General features: G+C 39.5%; 1 protein-coding gene across 3 annotated transcripts in view; it reads right to left on the bottom strand.

Moving 5' to 3' along the window:
• Positions 1-2,138: 2,138 nt before the first annotated feature.
• The window catches only part of TRAPPC9 (trafficking protein particle complex subunit 9), an 874,505-nt gene continuing 850,404 nt past the window's right edge, over positions 2,139-26,239 (bottom strand). For all 3 annotated transcript variants that reach the window (XM_043507302.1, XM_043507301.1, XM_038389963.2), the window contains 2 exons: positions 9,377-9,600; positions 2,139-3,496 (listed from right to left, as the gene is read on the bottom strand). In XM_043507302.1, the coding sequence (XP_043363237.1) occupies positions 3,317-3,496; positions 9,377-9,600 (404 nt within the window). In that variant the 3' untranslated portion in view covers positions 2,139-3,316. The remainder of the gene's footprint in view (positions 3,497-9,376; positions 9,601-26,239) is intronic.

The following is a 26,239-nucleotide window of genomic DNA, read 5'->3' as shown; positions in this document are numbered from 1 at the left end:
GCCCCTACTATTTAACAGCCAACTCAGCAGTCTCGGTTGACAGGCTGAGGATGGAATGGAAGGAACCTCTCACCTCTAAAGGTCTTCCCTCCAATTTAGAGTTAAGTTGCATTGGCAAGGCAGTGTTAGGAAGCTTGCACTGCTACTGTTCATGCAGTACCTGTTTTATGGAGAGACAAACAGGAACAGCACTGTGAATCTGGCACCTTTGATTAGCACTAAATTTACCTCAGAAGACAAAGATTAATTATATTAATTCCAGACCCAGACACTCTGTAAGGACATGGTGGTGCTTGTAGCACCATGTGATACATTATTACTACCAGTAAAATCATACAGGGACATGATCAAGACTTACATGCAGCAGAGAGAGGCAGATGTGTAAATAACAGAAGTTAGTTATTTATTTGCATAGTTAAATTTACACGTCTTAAGTTTCTCCAGTGTATTCGGCCAATTTCTGCTCTCAGGAGCCGAGGCTTAAATCACTAAGTGTGGTCATATAAGATTTACAGTTGTATAACAAAGCACAGTTTGGCTCATTACGTTTGAATTAATAGCTGGATGTTTCAAGGAGAAGTAAAATCAGCTTGCATTTCAGCAAAGGACAGCAGATCAGATAAGCACAGTCCTTTACTCGAACCACTGGATGTACCATTTCTGACGGGTGTAATATACTATTTTAAACACAAAAAATGAGCTCCGGCATTCTCGTTCTGAATACATTCCCACAAAACAATATCACCACTTAACGTTAGTCACAGGTAAGCCTCAGCATTAAGAATCTACACTACAGTGTGACATTTCAGCTCTCTTACCCTGACAGGTAAATGTGTAAGAAAGTTGGGAAAGATATTAGAAGTGCCAAAGTTAACAAGTGGCAGGGTATTATCATATATATATATATATATATATATATATATATATACACACACATAAAAGCTTATGTTAGTGAGCACATTCTGCAGAATTAAAATGCCATTTTGGAAGCCAAGCTTGAGAAACGTGCAGCTTTCTTTTATTACAATGACAGCTGTTAGAGCTTGAGTCAAAGCCCATTGAATTCGACAGGAGTGTTTCCAATTACTTCAATGGTTTTTGGATTAGCCCTTTAATGGTAAAAGGGTGCTGTTTCCCTGGTCATTATAACAGAGGATTGCACAGCAGAACAGGTTTCATAGTACAACAGCCTCTACTCAAAGAGAAAATCTTCCATTAATGGCCTCAGAGCTCGGCAATCCATCAATATTTTTGTCTCATAAATGTGGTCCTCATAAAGCCTTAGCTTTATTCCTAGCAGCAACAGTAGCACAAAGAATATCTTTTGGGGATTACTGAATTAATCTCAATTTAGAGTATAGTGGTACAGTAATATTATTGCATCATATTATGCAGCATGGGCGCATGCAAGAAAAGAAAAGCCTTTCTGGAGAAACTGACTTCCCACTCTCCTCAGTTCTTCCCTTAATGCCCATATAGGCATGCGATGGTATGCGGTAAATTTGGCCCCACTGCACAGCTCTGTTCGACGGAGCTCTGCCAACGTAAAGAAGGTGCCAAGCTCAAGTCACTCAGAGGCTCTTCCCCGTCAGGCTTTCCTGCCCTAAGAAGAACAGTACAAAGCTGTGGAACTATTTCTGCTGTCGCAGGGCACTGCACCCCTTTGCAGCTGACAGAAGAATTTGTAGTTCCAAATAAGCCTTTTAGACAGTCATTTAGAGATCTTTCCCTCTGAAATTCTAAAGCTCTAGATAGATGTTTCCTCCAACTCAAAAGCGAATGTTGACTGTGTTGAGACAAACAAAATTTTAGAGCAAAAGGCATCACTGCTGCTTGAATATACTGGAAATGTAGATACTATAGCCTGAAGCAAAAGTTCCCTCATGCTTAGACACTACTGTTCAAGTGGGAATATTTTCGCATTATTGCCATTCAAAAACTGCAGTATTCAATTCAATTCAATTGAGCATGGGCAGGATTGTGTTTCCACTGAAGACAATGAGAATTTTGCCAGTAGGAGTGGGCTGTAAAGCTATCATAGCTGAATAAAATACACATATTTGCATGTTTAGACACAAACATGACTCACACGGTAAAGAAAAATTCACATATAGATCAGACACCTTCAGTGCTTCATCTAGGGTAAGCCTCGGTCTCTTTATTCAAAGCTTCTATGTAAAAGACAACACAATAAAGCAAATTTACAGTACATTTGGCAGCTATAGCCACAGTGAAGTAACTTACAGCAGTTATTCTATAACATTTTATTTTATTCATTCGACAAAGAAAAGAAGAAAATATCATAGTCTAGCCTGGCCTGTCTAATCCTGATTAATAGACGTTTAGAAACAATTTCTTGTGAAAAGCTTTAAAGACTATCAGCAGATTCATCTTGGTGGCATTTTAAAGGGCCTGCAAATGCTTGAAATGGCTCCCAACTGCCATGAAATAGGCCTGTGGCACTCTGACATCATAGATTAACCCACAGGCAGCCAAATATTTGGCTTCTCTCCTTTCTGGCAGGAATAGAAACATTTCTATCTGTCTTGCCTTCCTTCTTTTCTTGTTTACTGATGCACAAAGGGAAGTAACTGCACTGTGACCAAGGAGGGGCGGAGAGCTCTTTTTGGGTTCATGCCTATTCTAACAACAAAAACTGGAGATACAGTTACTGTTATTTCCTGCAATAAGTAACAAATTAAAAGGCATTACTGCTGCTACGTTCCTTAGAATCTGGTGGGAAAGAAAAAAACAACTGTTCTGCTATTGCATGGCTCACATTTATTCTGAGTTAGAAAGACACCAATATACCCAGCAAACAAAGGGTTTAGGAACAAGCACAGGAAGAAACTGACTGAGAAAACAGGTCCCAAATGGTGTTTTCAGTATCGTGGTGGTGGTAATTTAGTGGAGAAACACAACTCTTATTGAAGTGCTGAGGAACCTGAAGTCCTTAGGTATCATTCAGGTTGGAGCTAAGACCTTCAAGCTCATGGCTAAATTCAGCTTTCACATACACCCCTGCAAATCCATATCAATGGGGAGGCATGGCTATCAGGAAGAGCTGAATTTTTCTCTTAGTGGCTACCAAAGACTTTTTTTGGGGTGTGGGGGGGGGGGAGGAATCCAGTACATTATATTCCATCACTCCTTTCCACATAAGCAAAGGCAGCTGCCCAAGGTTCAGCCAATTCTAAAAGTGTTCAGCTGTGCCTCTAAAGAAAGCCTGTGGTTGGAAAGAAACAAAGTGGGGTCAAGCAGAGGACATGTCAAGTGTTTCTGTGCCCTGTGGCTAATCCAATATCATATGGTACATTTACAGTTTAGTTTGGATCACAGGCTCCATAGCACGAATGTGAACACTGGGCAGGCAGAACCAAGAAAGAGGAAGCTCTCTGCTGGAGTTGTCTTCATGAAACTTGATGTTCAGGTAAAAATCGCCTGTATAGAGAAAGAGCAGGGCTCCAAAGCACACAGAATTTTTGGTTGGTTTCACCTGAAAGAGAAAGGGTGGAAGTTAGCTGAATAAAACAAATGTGGTAAATAATAATAAATTATAGTAATACTTTGCCATTCTATAACTTTTCCATCTAAGGACCCCAACGCGCTCTAGAAATATTTGTGAACTAAACCTCACAAACCCCCTTCACCTCCACCCTAAGGAAGTAAATGTTGCTATCCCCTTTTTACTGATGGTGACACTGATGTAATGAGAATGAAGTTAAATGAGTTTTCCCCAAGACTTGCAGCATGTCTCTAGCAGAGCTCTGACTAGATCTCGTGAATCTACCAGAATGTAGCTGTCTTTGGCAGAAGCCATCAGAGGCTTCCTGAACACCCAGGAACATCCAACTCTTAACCCTTATTTAGCAACTTGTGTATTAGAAGACTGGTTCACACCTATTAAACACCTCGCTAAACACCATTTAACGACTTGGCAATAGCTAAATTCATCCCCATGAAGTAGCATTTATGGTAGTATTGTCCAAATAAGCAGCACACTTCACCATCATTGGGCTAAACGAGTTTAGTTGGAGACATCCCAATAAGACAGCCATCCTAAATTAGCACATCCCAATTAAGTGTAGTATATTGAAGTATTATTTCACCATTTATATAGAGCATCATCACACAGCAATTCAAATTATACACATACATACACACACACACACACACAAACAGTAACTCAACAAAGCACTTAAATATGTGCTTAACTTTAATTATGTGACTAATCCCATCCCTTCTCGGCAAAGCATTTAAACCGAGGCTTAAATTTAAGCTCATGAATAGTGACAGTGACTGCAAATGGGGCCTTTTACATAACTAAAATTAACTACGTGCTTTGCTGAACTGGGCTGGTATTAGTCACATGCTTTGCTCAATTGGAGCCATAAACACTGAACAGATGTCACTGAAACTTCTCCACAAATTTCACCTCTGTTTCAAAAAGTCAAAGGAAACTGAATGGTGAGGTCCAGAAAGAAAGGTTACATGCCAATGAATGTTGTTGTGCAGCAAACAGAGTGCTGCCAAGACATGCTGAAGTCAATTCGGGGTGGAAGATTATCAGCATCTTGCAGGATTAGATTTATGCAAAGCCATTCTGTAGGAGTCATGTGACAGGGCATATGATTTAGGGAGGGATCTGCAGAGGCAGTGTTACGGAAAGGATGCAACACCAAGCATGGTGATCCTTACCACTCCCAATACAATACCCAGGGAACAGGGACCTGAACAAATGCTCAAGTAAAAAAAAATTTTTTTCATTGTTGTTTATTACTTTTCTTTTAAAGTGAACTTAGTGTCTGTCATAAATATCAAGAGAAGGGTAAACACCTTTCTATATATAGTGTTATAAAATCCCTCCTGGCCAGAGGCAAAATCCTTTTACCTGTAAAGGGTTAAGAAGCTAAGGTAACCCCGCTGGCACCTGACCCAAAATGGCCAATGAGGGGACAAGATTCTTTCAAATCTGGAGGGTAGGGGGAACAAAGGGTTTGGACTGTCTGTGTGATGCTTTTGCCGGGAACAGGTCAGGAATACAGCCTTACAACTCCTCTAAAGTTAGTAAGTAATCTAGCTGGAAAATGCGTTAGATTTTCTTTTGTTTAATAGCTTGTAAAATAAGCTGTGCGGGAGGGAATGTATATTCCTGTTTTTGTGTCTTTTTGTAACTTAAGGTTTTGCCTAAAGGGATTCTCTACGTTTTGAATCTGATTACCCTGTAAAGTATTTACCATCCTGATTTTACAGAGGTGATTCTTTTACCTTTTCTTTAAATAAAATTCTTCTTTTAAGAACCTGATTGAGTTTTCATTGTTCGTAAGATCCAAGTGTTTGGGTCTGTGTTCACCTGTACCAACTGGTGAGGATTTTTATCAAGCCTTCCCCAGGAAAGAGGATGTAGGGCTTGGGGGATACTTTGGGGGAAGACATCTCCAAGTGGTCTCTTTCCCTGTTCTTTGTTTAAAACGCTTAGCGGTGGCAGCATACTGTTCAAGGCCAAGGCAAAGTTTGTACCTTGGGGAAGTTTTTAACCTAAGCTGGTAAGAATAAGCTTAGGGGGTCTTGCATGCAGGTCCCTACATCTGTACTCTAGAGTTTAGAGTGGGGAAGGAATCTTGACAGGGTTTGTGAAAGGTGCAATATAGACAGCACATGAGAACACAACACTCTGTTTAACCACACATTTGAGCTAACACAGGCAAGCTACAGTGCCAACTTGCCCTTGCTGCCTGCTGTCATCTAGGAGTCAGAGTGTAAATACAGTCTCCAGTCCTAGGCGCCTTGCTATTAAGGGCAACATTTGTACTGGTGGGTTTTGTAAAGTAGATATTTGATGGCTATGAACTTAATAATAGTATTTATTTGTTCTAATGTCATATTTAGAGGCTCCAGTCAGGAACTCAGCCTCCATTGTGGTATGCACTGTGCAGATAGATGAAAGATGGGCTCTTCCTCAAAGAGTATACAGTTTAAGTAAAACTGCACTGATGCTCCTCACTTGTTTCACATGGGACACCGAGGAGTTGTCAAAGAGTTGTTGATCGTTATTCCTTGGCTGATTCAAAATAACTATCAACCACAATGAAATGTTTTTTTTCCCATTACCAATCCCCTAGCCCAGGGGTAGTCAATTAAATTTTTGTCAAGGTCCAAATTCTTGGTCAAGGTATAGTCACGGTCCAGGCTCCAGAGAAAATAATAATAAATAATAATAATGATAATAAGAAGTAAATAAAAAGATTCTGGAGTCCAGTCAAAAGTGTTTGGTGGTCTGGATTTGCCCTCAGTCTGCTTATTGACTACCTCCACTCTAACCCATCTACTAAAAACACATTCAAACACACACACTCTGAAAACAATATTGGTAATCACAGAGAACACAAGGAAACATGAATTGCTGATAGTTGCAGAAATTTCCAGGGCAGTTAGATTTTTTTTGCTTTTAATTTGGCAAGTATCAGCTTGGTCTGAGCAACTAATCAGATAAAACATTAGTAAGAGCTGGAGGAGTATTACTAAAGTGGTTAGGTTTAAGGTGGCCAAGATACATCCAAAAGAAATCTTAATCAATGCAAAAGTATTTTAATCAATTAGGCTGTTATCTCACATCTCAAATTCCTACATCTGGTAATATGTATCACAATCTTGTTGATTACTAATAAACTCATCTTTCTTTTGTGTTTTAAAGGGACAGTGTCAAGTAGTTTTAACCCAGACTAAAAGTTAAGTGTCAAAAACAAACATTTTGCATAACTTAAAATCCATAGCAATATTTTAATGATTTAAAAAACCAATAAAACAGTTTGTTTTTTAATATAGATAAATCTCTGCATTGTTTGAAACTGAAGGACCCAAACACAACTTCATTATAGAGAATGAAAAAGTGAACATGGACTTTCAACTCCAAAGGAAACTGACCATTCTCCATTCTTTATGGAGGGAAATGAAAAATCACAATTTTTGTCTTTTAAAGTAATAATTCAAACACTTTTTGTGTGCTGCATAACAAAGAGTATATGATGAAATGTGTGCGTTTGTCTGTGTGTCTGTCTAACCCCACTCTGCTCCAGATATGTCCAGAAACAAATTCAAATGTAGTCTGAAAACTAAAAAAATTTTCCAGGGGTGAACTTTTAGAAATCTGGCTTGGTAAGAAGTTAAGGTAGAGGATAGCAGTTTGGTCCAGAAAGGTAAACTCAGCTCAGCATTGATGACCAACCCATTTCTGTGTCAACGTAATGATGGGCAACACTCTGCTGGTAAAAACTGGCTGCTTTACACCAGTTGAGAATCTAGTCTGATGTATCAGTCAGTTTATAAAAAGAGAATACAGATTCACTGAACTCTTTCAATCTCTGACCTAAGGTCTTATTGAGGTTTGGCTTGGACCTTGATCATAATTCTGGGTAGCACTCATTCCTCCCCACAGTATCAATACCCAAAATACAAAACCGAGATACCGGTTTCTGAAATTTACTTTTTGACATTGATTAATGAGTCAATATGGGAGAATGAGAGAAACTCTGATAACATCAAATATACTGTCTGAGGAAATTTCCTTCTGTGATCAGTATTCGGAGCCCTGAGGAAGTATGACAATATGTTATCTTTGGGATTTACTGTAGGAAAAGGCCTGATACCAATACCACAGAATAGAATACTTTTTGTCTCAGAAAGTTCACATTTTTCCCCTTGCCCTTTTTTAAGTTAGAATTTGGACAAATTAACAAAAAAAACCCCATTACCTTAATAAGGGATTGTACAATAGTGTTTACAATACAACAGCAGGGGGAATGCTGAAATTGCACCCCAGGTATTCACAGGGGAGATAACCTCTTGGCTTGTCTCCTCATAGGAGACCCAATCACAAGGCAGAATATATTTCACGGACTTCTCCCTTGCTAACCTCATGGGCAAGACTCTTCCACAATTGGGTATCTAAGTACTGGAATTCTGATTCAAAATCAACATTGTCAGAATGATAGCCCCAGGTCAAGAAATCCCTCTCTTGATGATTTCTGTTGACACATTTAAACTGAAATTATTCAGCAAACAATACCGTTACCATCCATTAAAATTCAGGCTGATGATAAATTCTGTACTCGCTAGCTTTAAAAAAATCTATTTTCTGCATATGTTGTATAGTTGAAAACACATGCACATTGAGTCTCCAGTGGTTAACCTTTAATTTCGCTCCAGCTCAGATTCACTTAAATATTCAGTTTTGACAGTCATATTTTACTGGATAACTTAAGACCTGACCTAAGTAAAGACCTGACCATACACTCACTCTCTCTTCATGTTTATTTAATATGCTACCAGAATCAGAGCATTCCTGACAACATCTTTCAGTATTTGTCCTCTGTTTTTCACTCCTCTTTGATTTTTTGTATCCTTAAATAATCTTTAGTGTTTTGCCTCAGGAACAAAAATCTCTCTGACTTGAAATCTCTAGAAGTGAACTTGAGAGAAAGCTTACCTCTTCTTAGTGGGGCACAACATTTTTTGCATGATTTTAACACTGATTTTTTTTAAAAACTGAAAAATCAAAATGATGAGATCAGCCTTTATAAATGTGTTAAGTGACAACTGAATGCACATGCTCATCTTATTGGACTTTAATGTTTATCTCATTTTATCTATTTCAGGCTGTAGCGTTTCCTCATAGCCTGACTAAAAATTGTTTGCAGTTTCTTTGTTCAGCCTGGAGGATATTTCCTTTACCTTGCAGAAAAAGTTCTTTAAACTCTAAACGCTGGTGGGATTGAATGGCTCAGGGGACTGGCAATATTGTATCAAACCTTTTACCAACGGTACTAACTCAGATTTTGCCAGCTTGGTAGTGACCAAAAGCTATTAACACTCAAGTGGCCTGTGTCAAAAGAATTAGTAATCCCCTAGACCATTACATGGAAATGATTTTCTACATCACAGAACCCAGCACCCTCTATTGGCACCAGCTGGGACAACATCAGTACTTTTGGAAAATCAGGCCTCTTTAAAGCGTGCACCCAAATACTGAAGTTCCCAAAATCACAAGCTACTTATGAAACTCACAGCCCTTGTTGGAAATATCAGTGAAAGATCAAGGATTCAATAGGCACGAAGCTGAATTCCCCTTTGGGGAGGACCCTTTTAGGTCATGGTTAAGAAACTCTGTTAGGCCAGTATGGAGAAGTTTGCATGGCTGCCGCCTATTCTATACCTTTTGAATGAATAAATAAAAGAGTTCAGTCTCCAGGGCTGTCAATCCCTCACCTCCAGTAGAATTCACTAATATAAAGCTGCATACGTTGGCATCCTGTTTTGGAGTATCAATTTTAATGCATGTGTTATACAGATGAGTGGACTATGAAAAAGAAAGACTCACTGAATCAATATAGAAGGTGTTGGATCCAACAAAGGTGATGGCATCATGGAGCTCGTAGTTGTGCACTCCATTTTGGTAATCCTGGTATGGGATCACCGTTAGAGCAAACGGGCCCACACTGTGTTTGCTCCAGTTGGTCAGCTTCACCTCCAATGCAATGGGGTCCCCGACTTTGCAGTCTACTACAATATCACAGTCACAGACCTTTCCATCCACCAAGACATCTGCAATACAAGAAATGAATTTCATATTATTTAGGACTTTTGCTGTAGGAACGGCACTAAAATGGTCTCCATGAGAATCCTGAAAGATGCACAGCAATAATACACAGCAGTTTAGGCTATGGAGTAAAGACATACACTGTGTAGCAACCTCAGAAGGCATTCTAGCAGGTATAATGTAATTATGAAAATTAAAATTTAGCTAGGATACTAGGGTTTACATCTTGTCTCTTGCAAAAAAAAATGTCATGGAGTCTTTGATTACAATGAAGGAGACATCCTATAAGAAACCCATGAATTACTTTCATTGACCAGTTGAACATTGTGACCTATTACCTGTCAGCGGCTAAATGTCCACCTTTATAAGAGGTAAAAACATTTGTTACATTTTTCCAGACACAAAGAACAACAGATACTTTCAGTGTGAATAACTGACAACCCCATTCTACTGGCTGGTGTGCTAAAGCTACAGACTTATACTCACCCTGCCTCCTCTGGGGTGTTAGCACAGCCAATGGTGCTATTTGGAGCCATCCTTGAGCTTGGAGAGGCTAGTCTTATGCAGAGGTGGAGGAGGTGGCAGCTCCTTGCATCCTCATGCAGTGCAAACCATAATCTGGCCCTATGTGAGCTGAATTCCACCTGCTCTTTATGCATAAGTATTGAGCAAAAAGAACCAGGTAGTCTGCTAGGGAAGTGGGCAGGGGTGCTGTACGCAATTCTTAAATACAAACTGTAACTGGTGATAGATCCTGTTCTGGATGCCCACATGTCCATGTGTCATGGCCAGAAATAAATCTCCCTGTTAATAAGGTGACCTTTTAAAGCAGGGCAGTCTCTGTTGGGATTTGCAATGGGATATATATCTATCACATACAGTACACTAATATCCAGTAATAAGAAAAAATGGGATTTCAAAATGTTATAGTGGTAATAAAGCTTGTCTACTTGTTGCACTTTATTTCATTCTGAGATTCTTATTTTTTACTTTACAGTTTTCATTTATTTCTTTTTTCTCACAGAGACAGCAGTAAATATTAAGTCTCTAAACTGATTCTACTGGGCCAAACTGCAATCAAAGTAAGTGTGCCCAGTAACACTGCCCATTTGCTTGCACAGCAGTGAAATGATTCATTGCCTATGCAATATGAAATTGCTACTATAATTCCCCGCTCTGAAAGGGTTTCCAGTTGTGCATTATCAGTGTACTTCATAGACTAAATTTATCTCTGATGCACTGTAGATACTATAGCATTTCTGACAGGTTTCAGAGTAGCAGCCGTGTTAGTCTGTATTCGCAAAAAGAAAAGGAGTACTTGTGGCACCTTAGAGACTAACAAATTTATTAGAGCATAAGCTTTCGTGAGCTACAGCTCACTTCAGGAGCGAGTTTTTGATTTTTTGCATTGTTGGCTCAGAACCAGAATATGATCCAGGCTTCTGTAACGCCCATTGAGCCCGGCAAACTGAACAAACATTGATGCGCCAATGAAGAAAACAGCTAGCAAGAATGAAGAAACAAGGTCAGAATTAACATTTTTTGACAGATCCATTCAGCAAACGACAGGCTGATCAGTCAAAGGCGGTGATCTCTAAACTTCCCTTCAACCACAGCTGTCACGTCACAGCACAAGAAGCAGGTACACGACACAAGAGGTACAACAGTCAGAGCAGACATGATGCTGACACCAGGATCCCAAACTGCTGGTGTTATATATGTCACTTTTTAGAAACATTCCAGTGGTACGGCTGAAAACGAGGCCTCTTTCAAGCAAAACATTTCCATTTCAAATAGGATGTACAGTTTATGGGATTAGAAGGAACACACTTCACAGTCAACCTGAGCATTTTGGGGAGGGCTTGAGAAACTATTTTTGTACCACCGCACCCAAACGTAATGGTTTTCTGCACAGCATGATCACACTACTTTCTACAGTAGTGGTTCTCAAACTTATATGATCACGCCCCCTCCCCCGCCCCCCCCGGTTTTGTGTCTGTAGTAGTTTATGCCGCCATCGGCGGCGCAGAAGTAAGTAAGGGTGGCGTGGTATGGCATTATCACCCTTACTTCTCTACTGCTGGTGGTGGTGGTGCTGCTTTCAGAGCTTGGCACCCGGCCAGCAGCTGCCGCACTCCCCCTGCGCGGCTCTGAGGGCAGTGCCATTCCACGCCACGTTTAATTCTATGCTGCAGTTGGCAGTGGTGCTGTCTTCAGAGCCGGGTATCTGGCCTGCAGCTGCTGCTCTCCGGATGCCCAGCTCTGAATGCACGCAGTAAGTTTTTTCCCCTCTAAAGCTTCTCACACACCCATAAAATATATTCCACACCCTCCCCTCCAGTTTGAGACCCCCAGTTCTATAGGACTGTCTAAGCACTTCAGGGTAGGCTAGCAAGACAGTCATTGGGGATATATTCCAAGCTTAACTGACTGATTTCTCACACAAAAATGTGTATGTGTATATATATAAACTTAAGGTTCTCCAGCCGCCTGCTGCAGAAGTGGAGACCAACTGCTCTATTTGTTTTCATGGCTCTTTCTTGGAGGAAGTGCTTTCATTCTTAAAAAAATTACCCTTTACTTTGGTTGCTTCGTACCATGGGGACTTGCAGCCATGAGCTTTACTGGCCCCAAAGACTGCCTCTGACTCACATGAACCTTCAGAAATATTCAACGAGCTAAGTGCGTAAGCCTTTATTTTAAAACTACTCATCTATTTGCCATTAGGTTTTCAACTCCATGCTCTGCTTCAGGAATTATGGATGAAACTTTTGCTCGCTGTCCCCATCGTGTAATAACAGTTCAGACTATTGCTCCACAACATCTTTAAATGAAATATTAAATCCACAAGAAGGTGAGGAAGTTATACCCACCTCCAACAAATCAATTTTCTTTGATATGCCTGAAAATCAGTTCACTAAACATTGATTTAGAAAGAGACACAAAGAAGAGAGGAGTGTTGTGTGTCTGCCTGTTGGTAGATGGACTAATTATTTCCTGTCCTCACAGCAGTAGGCTGTACATTTGTAGTTTGTATAAAGCCAACTATCTCAATAACATGCCAAATGACAAAACACGTGCATCTGTGCTGTAGAATACTACAGTAAGCAGTGTTTAGAAACAGTTATGTTTCATCAGAGAAAGCCTCTTGATTTGACATGCAGTTTCACCCCCTTCCTGACTCAGAAAGCACCTACTGTACCATATGGATCCGCTTACATATTTTAATCCGTGGACAGAGGAAAAGCCATGTGTATAGAGTCCATTTTCTGTGGATTCAGCTTACTAACACAGATGGCATATAAAAGCTGTGATTGCTCACACCACTGCTTTGCAAGTGAATCATTACTGGCTTCAGTATATGCTTGCTCTGAGTCATATGAAACAGCAGACAGTGGCAGTATCTAAATCGTGCTAGAATTCAGATAAAAGATACTCAGTGTTTCAGAAAATTAGAAGAGGAGTCTAATGCAAGCATTGATACAAAATATAATAGGTGCAGGGCAAAGTCAAGCTGTCAGGGAAGAAACATGAAGGTTTGGATGTCTGCTACTGAAGGAGAGTTTAATGCTTTATTCCTAGACATTAAAATAAAGCAATGGAATGAGTCCTTGTTCTTTTCTCTCCTTTACTTTCATGTACCCCTTATATTTCATTTACTTGCACATGCCTGGTGCAGAAAATACCTTCACATGCTTTACCGCAATACATTGCAATGCTAGACATTAGAAAAGGGAAAGCCCTAGAGGGCATATTGTCTGTCCTGCATCACCAAATTGATGCTGGATTGCTCTATATAAGTGCAATATATTTATTATTATTACATACGCTACTGAGAGAGGAAACATTGGCTAGTGGTTAGAACCCAGGATGGAAGGTACTGAATTAGCACAATATAAGAAATTAGGTGAATAGATAGAATCAGGAGCCCTGGCCCTCCTACTGATTCCCTGATTTAGGCAAGGAATTTAACCTCTGTGTGAGTTCGTCCTTTTGATACCTACCTTACACACTAGATTAAGGTATACCACAGGGAAGTTGAGAGATTTAACTATGAATAATAGTAAAAAATATTTCAGAATTCATATAACATCTTTCTTCCATTGTTTTAATGTGCTTTACGAAGGCAAACAAATGTTTCTAAAGTGCTTTAAGATTCTAAGATGAAAGATACTGTATCAGTGAAAAATGTTATTTAGCATCTGTAAGGTGAGACAGTCAGAATCACGTGGTGAAAACTTGCACTTGTAAATAAATACCAATTATTATTAACTTCTGTCTCAAAATCAATATCTAAATATATTAATATAAAATAAATAGAATACTCTTGCTATTTTCCCAGTTCCAATATAGTTTCTGTATGAACTTTGGCAACTCAGAGCTATAATTCCAAACTTGTGTGCTGAAAGTTCTATGTACATATACTGTCATGGTTAATTGGATTTGTGCACAGAACTCCCTATGCACCAATGTGAAAATTTAGGTTGGAAACAGCATACCAATGGGACTCTGAATGTTTATCCTCAATGAAAATACATATTCTGGCACTCATCTTCCAAAGTTTATATTGATTTTGAGATACATACTGTACTGTGTGGGTGATTTGTACTATTTCTCTTATTTCGCAGGAAAGAGAGTTTTCAATCAGATATTTGCCATTAAAGACCAGGGGCCATACCATCCATTGGTGTAGCTGCACTGACTTCAATTCTCTCTCTCTCTCTCTCTCTCTCTCTCTCTCTCAAACAGTTTACACCAGCTGAGAACCTGGTCTGGGACTTTTAATAAATCTTAGACAGAGCTTAATTTATTCAAATGAGAAGGTTAACAAAATTTAAAGCAGCAGATGGCTAGAGGAGTAAATAAACTCACTCACTTGACAGATACAAACTGATCTTCAAGCCCACAAACACAGACCGTAACCAGCTGCAGTGTGATAGTTGCAGGGGGTTCTTAAGATAGGCTTTTTAAAAATGTTGTTATAACTGTGCAAGGGAGATTAGTTTTGCTAATCTGCATATTTGAGAGAGCAACACTAAGGCTTTGTCTGCACTAGCATTTAACAGACAAAAGCGCCGGTGTGGATGCTCTTTCGCCAACATATCTACTGCCACTCGAAAGGGGTGGTTTAATTATGCCGGTGGGAGAGTGGCTACATAGAAGACAGTGTAAGGTCTGTAGTGTAGACATAACCTGTTTGAAGAGGAACAGCAATAACATTGAAATCTCTAGATAAGATGCATCAGATACTTGGTTGGAGAAAAGCTAAAGAAAGAAAGCCCAAGCAGGAATTACTGCAGTGACATAGTGTCACAGAATGATTCCGTTATTTTGTGTACACACAGTATAAAGTGATGATTAAAAGCCTTAGCCATGCCAGTTTGGCTTCCAGTTTTGCTAGCAGAGCAATCTAAGGGCCAGAAATGCTGTTTGGAATTGCTTCAACTTTCTCTTTTCCTGAGAGGTAACATTCGTTCAGGTTTTAATGGGGAACGCTCAGGAGCACACAGAGCAAAAATCAGCAAACGTTACCATTTGCAAATACATTGAGCAATCCAGTTTGACCCTGGTTATATATATTTTAAAAAGAACAACAAACAGCGAAATCTCAGGATGGCGAGAAATCATCCCACCACAAACAAACCCGCCCTTTGATTCAAGCTGATTCTCTTGTCTGGCAGTTTTAGATTTAGCAAATACCTTGTCCCTTCTTTTATGCATCAAGTCAGAAACAGTTTCTGGCAGCCTCGTATTTCATTTTGAGTAAGCAGTTTTGATAGAGGAGTGTTCAGGTTCTGCACAGTATTCTTCCAACATACCAAGCTCTTTTGAACTCTGTTAAGTACCTTATTCAACAACCAAACCCAAGCATTGTTTCTGTCTCTCTAGTCCTCCTTTATTCTTTCTTGTGCACAGCATTTCCCCTTAATTTTCCAAAAGGATGGTGCAGATTATTTACACATTGGGAAATAGGGTTGGTTATGTTTGTTTGTCCATTATGAGACCTACAGTATTTTCACAGCTGGATAAATCCAAACAAAAGATATTCATAAAAACGTATTGCTTCTATGTTCCTGGTCATGCTCATCAATCACGGGCCAAATGGTTATTTAATAACACGAAAGCATCACATGTATTTGCATAAATTCTACTGTATGTCTTTGAGATCAGTTTCTCATACCAAGCCCAACCATTTTAACTTGGAGCAACATCGTTCGGTTCATTCACTGGAATTCCGGAAAAATTTTGAGCTAAATTCATCCATAACATTACTGCATTGGCGCCAATAACTATACCATGTATAAACACGCATAGCTATTTACATAGTAATAGTTTAAAACTCTGCTAGGATTTTATCCTTAGAATCGACCATTCTAAGCCTTATGCTATAAGGTGCTGAATGTTCTCAGCTCCCACTGAAGTCAGAGCAACTACAAAGGTGCTCAGTACATCTTTAGATCAGATCTTTTGAGATGGGATGATTCTAAAGCATAGACAAAACCAATCTAACTTTCTGGAAATACCAACAACTGAGCCAGAGTCCTTCAAGTAACATAACAGTCACACTTCTGCAAACATACAATGTGGAGAACAGGGGATTAGGTATAGTAAACAAATGATAAAACTCTAAGATGAACTACTGAAACAGCCAACACAATTTCATAATCCTTCCTAGCTGCCTGATTTCTGGCAATCTTTCTCATACACAAAACATTTTAAAATTGAATTAGTCATTTTATTTCTTCCACAAGCAATTAAAAAGAAATACACCATTAAAAACATTGTTGCAGCAAAGTAAGCCGTGAGTAATCTTTGATTTTTCTATTTAATCAGTCATCCACTGTGGCTGGTATGCTGAAGATAGATCTTGACTGGTCTGATTACGGTTATCCCAGATACATTCTCGGTTTGTATCTGTTATTTGCTCTAAGCTGACAATGGGATGAAGGCAGCCTTTATGTCCCCTGTGGGCTCTGTTTCAAAAGGATTGCTTTATTTTTCAAACTCATTCACTTGGACTGAGTAAGCTTTCTTCCCCCTCATCACTATAATGCTAATGTTCAATTTAATTCCCAAGTTTACCCATAACAGACACGTGATCAGCGTTCAGTTTCAGTGCTGTTCGATCTCTGACTATTATAAACATTTGGATGTAGTAAAATCTTCTTCAAGTAAAGCTAAATGCCAGGGTTATGCTCGCTGGAAAGAAAAGCACTAACAAAAATTGTGCTTTGGGTGATAGTTGATTCCAACTTTTAACTGGAAATTTAGATAAATCTGACCACATATGAACCACAGATTTATTTTAAGAAACTAGTTTATTCCTTCTGTTTAACCTTTAGCTATTTGGTGGCAGGGTTTGTTGGTGGTGATGTTTATACATTCTGTAATGTACCTTTCTCATCTAGATGAAATTTCTGGCAAGCTGATCACACTCACTTCTTCTCTGGCAGCCAGGATGACTTGTTGTTTGATGGTTTGCCAGAAATTTCATCTAGATGAGAAAGGTATTTGCTATCGAAGTGAAAATCAGTTGAGTTTTACTGCTTGTGTCAAGTCCTAATCTAAAGGCTCAGATCCCTTTAATTTTAAAGCACCCATGAACTTTCTTTTTTCTAACTGAGTCTAAACTTCTTTTGACTAGTTTCTGTGGAATAGTCCCAGTTTGTTTAAATAATCCTGTTATCTGAATGTAGGCCAACCACTTGTATCTGCTCATCGCAAGTAGGTTTGCAGTCAAGATCTTTTGATCAACTGCTACACAGGTCAAGCTAACAGATAATATGCCCATATTTTGAAAATTTCTTATCTTATGATTCACATATGCTTTAAGGCCTTTGAAAACATTATTCCTATAGCTTGCTTATGGCAGAGCTACTTCTTTTCATTGATTCTTTGCACTGTTTTTCAAAAAAACAAACCAACAGGTGCTAAGTACTAGACAAAGTAAACTCACACTGTGATGCATTTGATTGCACTGTATATTATTATTCTGTATAGCACTAGCATAAAAGATTTCTTTTGTACAAGAAATATTCTAGGAATAAGCCCATAATGTGGTAGAATATGGCTTAAAATATTACTTAAACTGTAGGTTATTCAAAAGAAAACACTATGATTTGTCTCCAAAGGCTATGTAATCATATACAGTAAAAGCTTTGTTATCTGGCATGTTGGGGGAATGGGGGTGCCAGTTAGTCAAAAATTCCTGTCAACTAAGAGTTATACTTACCAATCGATTACCAATATTCAAAGAATTAGAATACAATAAAATGAATAAACATTCATTCTCGCCTTTTTCAAGACATGAACAAATATCTATTTTCTGTTTTAATGTCAACGCAACTCTATTACGCTTCTCTCCTTTGCTTTTTGCTGGTATTTTGGATGCCATAATGGTAAGGTGGTGTTAATATTTTACAATAAACACAGGAAAATACACCAAGTAATAAACGGACTGATCACAATGGTGGATACAAACAGAAAGAACAGCATTCGGCTCTTCGCGGCGAACTTGAGGGTAGTCCAACTGCTCTCGGAAATTCCCAGGTCCTGAATAGGCATGTAAATATCAGTTTAAAAAGTTAAGCGGTTAAATGATAGATGAAACATTTCATGTCTAAGCCTCTCTGTGAAATGCAAGGAAACTTCATTAAGAATGCCCAGATATTTGTATAAAATACACACAGTAAATACCATAAATGGCCTCTCTCTTCTTGAGTAGTTCTGGGTTATAGACCTTAGCTATGTGTAATCTGGTAACCACATGCCCCACCTTACCTTTTTTAAAGTGCTGAGATAGGACGATTTGTCCCTGAATAAAACCCTTTATTATCTTCAATTAATTCCAGCTCATTGAGTTTCAATCATGGCTGGGCTAAACTTGCCCCAGGAGGGCCAGTTTAACCAGTAACCATTAACCGATGTCGCTGTGGCGGCAGGCTGGCTTGGGGTGGCAGCGTTGGTGTCCTGCTGGCCCATCGCGGCTGGGGCTGGGGCCAGGACTGCAGGGCTGCTCAGGTGCGGCAGGGGCCGGGGTCCCACTGGCGCGCCCACCGCGGTCGGGGCTGGTGTCCTGCCGGCATGGCATGGCCAGCGCTGGTTAACCATTTAACCTTTTACATCCCTAGTCCCAAATAGCTTGGACATCTATTCCAGTTAGCTACGGCATTGGTCCTAGTTATTAGATTGAAGATTTGCACTGGGAGCTATCAAAAATGCCAGTTTCTAGAGCATTCCAGTTGGTAAAGTGCTGGATGACACAGCTTTTACTGTATATGGCTTCCGTCCTCTTTGTGTATCTCCACAATGATGGCGGTGAGGTGCGACGCTGACTGGCCCTAGAGAGGAGAACCATAACATTCTCCTGTGATAAGTGTCGGTGGCATGCCTTTTGTAACCAAATGCAGAACAAAACAGTCTGCAGCCATACCACGTTATGCTGAAAGCTTGTCTGATCTCTAATAAGAATTGGTCAGGATAGTATTTTGATTGGAGACCTCCAAGAAACGCTTAAGTGCTTCAGGAGACAGTGATAGTGATGCAGAAAGTGATGCATTTCCTCTGAGTCAGTACTCAACACCAGCAACACTCAACACCAGCAAATAGCGGATACTATACAGCAGGAGGGGCTGTCTTATAGATGAGACAAACAGCTGAGCTTTTTGTATGTGCAAAAAGAAAGTTACTCTCAGTGTTCAGGTCTAAATTCTACCTCTGGTCATTACATTGTAAACATTACATTCTAAACATTACAATACCTACCTAACCTCTCCCTAGATATAGTAATTTCAAGTGGATACAGTAATCTTCATTACCTGATTTCAATTGCAGTGTACTATTGCTATGTGCTCTTTACATAGATATTGCATTGTATGCCACAAATCACTATTTTTCATTTAATTTATTTGTTATTTTGGGATCCTTTGGGATGGAAAGTCCCTATGTAATCTGGAATTGTCTGAAGTGGGAAAGACTTCAAGAATACATGGAGAAGGATGGAAGAACAGAGATATCTGTGCATAGACATACAGAAACACATGGTAAGAAAGTTTTAAGAAAGCATTATAGTGATAGTGAATATGTTAACAAAGTGGTCAATAGGTATTCTGAAGATACATTCTGTGCGTGTGTTACAGGGTAGCCAGGAAATACTAGATCAGATGTCAAGGTTGCAAGAAAATTTTACCCTAACACAGCAGCCTTTTTCCAGAGCCCTGTTAAAGGTAATACATAACTCCCTATTAACAGGCAGGTAGATGATTTGCTGCATCTCAATGACTGTGTAAATATGAGCACTAAGACACCAAGCCTCATGGGGCTAGTTTAGCCCAGCCATGATTGAAACTCAACGAGCTGGAATTAACTGGAGATAATAAAGGGTTTTATTCAGGGACAAATCGTCCTATCTCAGCACTTTAAAAAAGGTAAGGTGGGGCATGTAGTTATCAGATTACTCATGGCTAAGGTCTATAACCCAGAACTACTCAAGAAGAGAGAGGCCATTTATGGTATTTACTGTGTGTATTTTAAACAAATGTCTAGGCATTCTTAATGCTTAATGCATTTCACAGAGAGGCTTAGACATAAAATGTTCCATCTACTAATTCTAAATTGTTCGAGGTCTCACTTAGTGGGTTCAGTTAAATTCTTTCATGTTTTTGTTACTGCTGTTGCACCAAAACATCACCTAGTAAATCCGGGCAGACATGTCTGGAAAATTATCAGACCATAATTTCTGAGGCATTACTATTTCTTGGATCTGACCAAACTGTATCATTCCTTGCTTTTAAAACCTGACCTTCCTCCAAACCCAATTCAAATCCACTTACCAACAGCACTATGATTTCTTGCAGGACTACACCATAGTCACACAGCTAAAAGAATCCTCATCTCTACCAGAATGGCTGGCACACTTCTTCTGAAGAGTAAACCAGATAGTCAAACTGTATTATTTAACTAAATACTATAGCCAAGCGGTGACTGCTGAGAACAGCTTTAATCTTATGTTGCAGAACAGTACAACTGAATAAAAGGTAAAAACTTGTTAGAACAGAAAATTCTAAATCCAATCAAATAAAGCAAGAAACTGCCCAGCCACCTGACTGAGTTTGGTCCCATTAGACACCTGCACGTCTACTAATGTTATATATGCCATCATGTGCCAGCAATGCCCCTCTGCCACGTACATTGGCCAAACTGGACAGTCCCTATATAAAGAATAAATGGACACAAATCAGACATCAGGAATGGTATCATACAAAAGCCAGTAGGAGAACACTTCAATCTTCCTGGACATTCTATAACAGATTTAAAAGTAGCTATACGTGAACAAAAAAACTTCAGAAACAGACTTCAAAGAGAAACAGCAGAACTAAAATTCATTTGCAAATTTAACACCATTAATTTGGGCTTGAATAGGGACTGGAAGTGGCTGGCTCATACAAAAGCAGCTTTACCTCTCCTGGAATTGACACCTCCTCATCTATTATTGGGAGTGGACTACATCCGTGCTGATTGAACTGGCCCTGTCAACACTGGTTCTCCGCTTGTGAGGTAACCCCCTTCACTTCATGTGTCATTATATAATGCCTACATCTGTAATTTTCACTCCATGCATCTGAAGAAGTAGTGTTTTACCCATGAAAGCTTATGCTCAAATAAATCTGTTAGTCTTTAAGCCACCAGACTCCTTGTTGTTTTTGTGGATACAGACTAACGCTGCTACCCCCTGATAAATGAAGCATTAGAATCCCTGAGAAAGATTGGGGTCTCCATTTGTGAAATGGATTGTGAAATGTTCCTCACGGCTGGTAAAAGTCAGTGAAGAACAACTGAACCCACTCGTAACAGAAAATCTCTATGACAAATCTATTTTGCTATTCCGGACCTTTCTCCTTCTACCAAAATTAACATTTTGGCCTGTCTTTCTAACATCATCTTGCTGATGTCAAGCAATCAACTGGAACTTGACATTCCCAAAACTGAGCTACTGAACTTTTCCCTGGAGCCCTTTCCTCTCCCCTCCACTTTCTCTACCGTGAGGACAGCATCACCATCCTCCGTGTCTCTCAAGACTGTAATCTTGGCCTCCTCTTCTCTTGTCCCTCTCTTATGACTCACATTTTCAGGCTGTATCTAAATCTTGAGTTTCTCAATCTCAGACCACACATTAGCAATACTTTATAGAGAGACACAAATGTTTAAAATATCCAGTGAGAGTGAGATGTAAACCTGACTCCTGAAGGAGATCTATGCTTATTAGATTGTAGGGCAATATGTTTCACTCCCAAGTTGGCTGCAAACACCCCCTCTCCCCCATTCATTCTTAATTGTAAACTTTTCAAATCTCCATGTTGGTTCATAATGGGTCATTTCAATCTGCTAGCTTTTGTTACCAGCAGCTCCTTACAGTATCAAGCCCAATGCAGAACTAAAGGTAAAAGCTGGGGATTTATAAGATACACACTGAGGAGGAGGAAAGGTTAAAAAGAAACCCAGCCTTAACAAAAAATAAATTGGAATACACACAATGCTATTAAAAGAAAGAGAACTCTTTGATAAGAGAGTTAAGCCTTTCTTCCCAGCACTCAAGGGCTCAGATCTGAGCCTGGTGAAATATAGAAAGAATGAAAAGTTTGGGTTTAAATAAGTTGACAAATTAAATACATCAGGATAAAAAAATTCAGCCTAGCTATGGAGAGTAGATAATTAAATCCTCTCTGAACTCAGAGGCTGCTGTACATGCCTTCAGCTTCACCCACCTAGTGTTGCAAATCATTCCATCATACTTCTCTATTTTTAATTGGCCAGCTGGGTGGCAAAATCATTCCCAGCTAAAATTTAAAACTCGGTTTCTTCCAGAGAAACCAGTGGAAAAAAATGAGGAAAGAACAAGTATCAAATTCTGTCCTTTTATCATTGGCTTTTAAATGGCAGATACAATTATGTGCAAATCAGTGTGGTGTGGTGGTTCATTAAGTCTCTTTTCTAAGAATTATTTGTGCAGTACTTGGTGGGCGGACAGGACAAGGATATCAGCTTATCTGCAGAAACACAATATTGTGTCTGTTGTACCTGCTAGAGAGACACAGATGCATAATCAGAGAACACAGAGACTATTAACCCTTGCCAGTCCACAGCAGATGAAACAGACAAAATGCAATAGTCAGCAACAAAAAGATTAGAAATTTTGTTTTAGGTCTGATATAAAAAGTGGTCTTTCAGAAGTTTAAATTGTTCACTTCTGTCAAATATATGTGGAAACGAAGCTCATAAGAAATGGAAAAGAGAGTTTCTAAAATGCAGAAAGTTACAGAAAACTGAGATTAAAATACTTCAGAAACCAAACTCTGGAAAGATGTAATGATCAACTCATAAAATCTTTCTGGACTAGCGTGTCACTTTATCAAATAACCTACACTTTGTTACTGATTAAACTGGGCATACACACTTATTTTTACTTCATCTGAAAACATGCACTCTACACCTAATTCTCCAAATTCTCAGCGGGTGTAAACTGGTGCAGCTCTGTAAAAGTCAATTGAATATCAGTGATTTATACCATCTGAGGATCTGCAATGAGGCACTTAACAGGCTTCAGAACTGTGACTGGAGGAGAGCCCAAGAGAAATGAGTTTTAATAAGAAACATAAATTCTTACTCAAGTAGTGTCCCTATGGGTGCTCCTCTGCAGGTATCCATGCATTGCTTCAGCCCTTAATCAGCGATTTCAAGCTAGCAGTGTCCATCTGCCTCACCCATGAGCCCTATGCCTCCTTGTGGCAGACACTGAGGTTATATAGGGATGCATGGGCAAACTACAACCTTAGCTGATATAGAACCCTAGTGACTCTGTCTAGAGTGTCCTCAGCCTTCTGTTTTCATTGCAGTTAGGTAGTTTATAGTTGGAGGTTATTGTTTAGTATAGTTAGTTTTAGGTGAGAGGATTGTTTTTCCCTCTTTCCACTCTGAGGGGCTTGTCTTCTCCTGGCGGGGCATGCCTGGCTCACCAAGTTTCAAACACTCCCTTTCTTCCACTAGAATTAGTACACTTCTGTGTAGTCTTAGCAGCGAGACCAAGAATCAAATGCTATGGAGACTAAAGGCATGTCTACATTGCCTCACAGTTCAGATTACAGGGGTGTGAAGTGCAGCATGTACCGCAGTGCGGAGATGTAACTCCCCTGTGCGGATGCAGCAGGCATGACCTTAAAGGTCTGTCGTTTGCATTGATGTAGTCCTCTTCAAACAGAACCACATTTGTGCAAACTAAGGACCTTTAAGTTCATGCCCGCTGGATCTGCATGGAGTAGTTTATACCCCAAATGGTAAGGAAGTGTAGACATGCCCTTAGTTACCCTCTCAGCCCCAGAAATGATTCTTCCACAGCAGGCAGACTTGTAGGCAGTGTTGAAAAATCTGCACTGCTGCCATTCAAGTGGGACCTGCCCTTAGGATGAGAGAGGATTTTCGTCTCCAGGACTGCAAATCTGGGATCACATGTAAACTAAAAACAGAGTTCAACCTGCAGTTTCACATTGTAAAAAGTCATTTTGTTGGAGGTCTGGTCCTTCCTAAAGTGAAAAATATTTTCAGTATAATGGTGTTTTGTTCTGCTACCTAATGGCCTCTAATACAAGTTCAGGTTATGTTCTTATATAACTACCGTTGAAATTAGACAGTGAAGGCAAGTCTGTGACATGGTTAGAAAGCATGAAAAATGAACAGTAACATATTGGAAAAAGTTCCCAAGAGCATTTCTGATTTCACAGAGTGCAGGGCGCCTTGGCAGTTAACCATTCTATTGTGTGGTTTGTCTTTTCCAAGATTAATTTGTGGAAAAGCCTGCCCTTCGCCCACTTGCGATACAAACAAGAGACTGAATTAAAAGAACTAAGGATGCAGTCAATTTTGGGATGATAGAGACTCCGTGAAAATGCTACTGGTAATCTATATTCACACTTTACTGTGCTGACTGACCCAGAAAGAAATGAGGCCAATGTCTTTTCTAAAGCTCTATATAGCAAAATAATTTTTCTCTAACCCATTTCGATCACTGGCTTTGTCATGGTTAGTGGCAAAGGAAAGTACCTGAATTGCAAACATGATTTTCAAGATCACAGAAGAGCATAATAATGTGACAAACAGCTCAGAAGAGCTAGGTTTTCAGAATGTAACAAATCATAATAAAAGTGAAATATTTTTCAAGCCTACATAAAGTTACTAAACAGATATTGCAGTCTACATAGCAAAACAGGGCCGCTGTCTCAGCTCACGGATACAGTAAATGCAGATGGTATGGAAGTTTTAGCTAAAAAACCCAAAGTTTTGGAACTGATTTCAAATGTCCAGATGGCAGCAAGAAAAAAACAATTCCTAAGTCATACCATAGACAAGAACTTTGCTCTATTGGATAGGGAGAGAATAAAGCCATCTAAAACACTCAGACCTTGCATAGGATCTACACTGAGGTCCAAATGCTATAACCCTAATGCTCCTCAAGAATGGTCTTTGTGCTGGCATCAAAACAGTCTACGCAGATGGTTATACCGGAGATATTGTTGATATGAGTTTATGCAGAACCAGTATTCAGGGTTGCAACTGCTATTCCAGCGAATCATGAGAATAGGCATAATCCTCCTTGCTACATAAAGATGGAAAAAGACGTTTATTGCCACTTCTAGTATATGAGAGTATGTTTAGCAACAGTAAAGGTCCAACAGAACTGCAAATATAGGATCTATATTTAAGAAAGGGGAAAAAAGTGACCTTTAAGAAAGGTCCTTTAGTTTGACCTCAATTGTATGTTTAGAACACATTTTGAAAGAGAGAGTAATTAAGGATATAGAGGTAAATGGTAACTGGGATAAATACAACATAGTGTTACAAAGGGTAGATCGTGCCAGAGCTGTCTGATCACTTTCTTTGAGAAGATAACCGATTTTCTAGACAAAGCAAATGCAGTAGCTCTAATCTATCTGGATTTCAGTAAAGGATTTGATACAGTTCCACGTGGGAACTTATTGGATAAGATGGGGATTAATATGAGAATCAAAAGATGGGTAAGAAACTGGTTAAAGGGAGACTTCAATGGTTCATGCTGAAAGGTGAACTGGCTGGCTGGAGGGAGGTTACTAGTGGAGTTCCTCAGGGATCAGTCTTGGGACCATTCTTATTTAACATTTTCATTAATGGTTTTGGCACAAAAAGTAGGAGTGTGCTAATAAAATTTGCAGATGACACAAAGTTGAGAGTTAATGTCAATATGGAGGAGGACAGGAATATCAGGATGATTTAGTTGGGGATTGGTCCTGCTTTGAGCAGGGGGCTGGACTAGCTGACCTCCTGAGGTCCCTTCCAACCCTGATATTCTATGATTCTGTAATCATATAAAAAGATTTGGGTGACCTTGAAAACTGGAGTAATAGAAATGCGATTAAATTTGATAGTGCAAAGTGCAAGGACATGCGCTACAAAATTTTTTGCTCTAAACTGAGGACTTACCAGAGGAGGAAGCAATAGGAGGAGGAGAAAGACCTGGGTGTATTGATCAATTCCAAAATGGGTAGAATTAGTGGGGGAAGGAAAAGTGGATGGGAATCTGGGAGGCAGTGACCATGAGTTGGTTGAGTTCAGGATCCT

This window comes from Dermochelys coriacea, chromosome 2 (genome assembly GCF_009764565.3).
Source record: "Dermochelys coriacea isolate rDerCor1 chromosome 2, rDerCor1.pri.v4, whole genome shotgun sequence".
NCBI classification, from domain to species: Eukaryota; Metazoa; Chordata; order Testudines; family Dermochelyidae; genus Dermochelys; species Dermochelys coriacea.
Note: the sequence above shows the minus strand (reverse complement) of the source record. Positions and strands in the feature narration are given on the sequence as shown.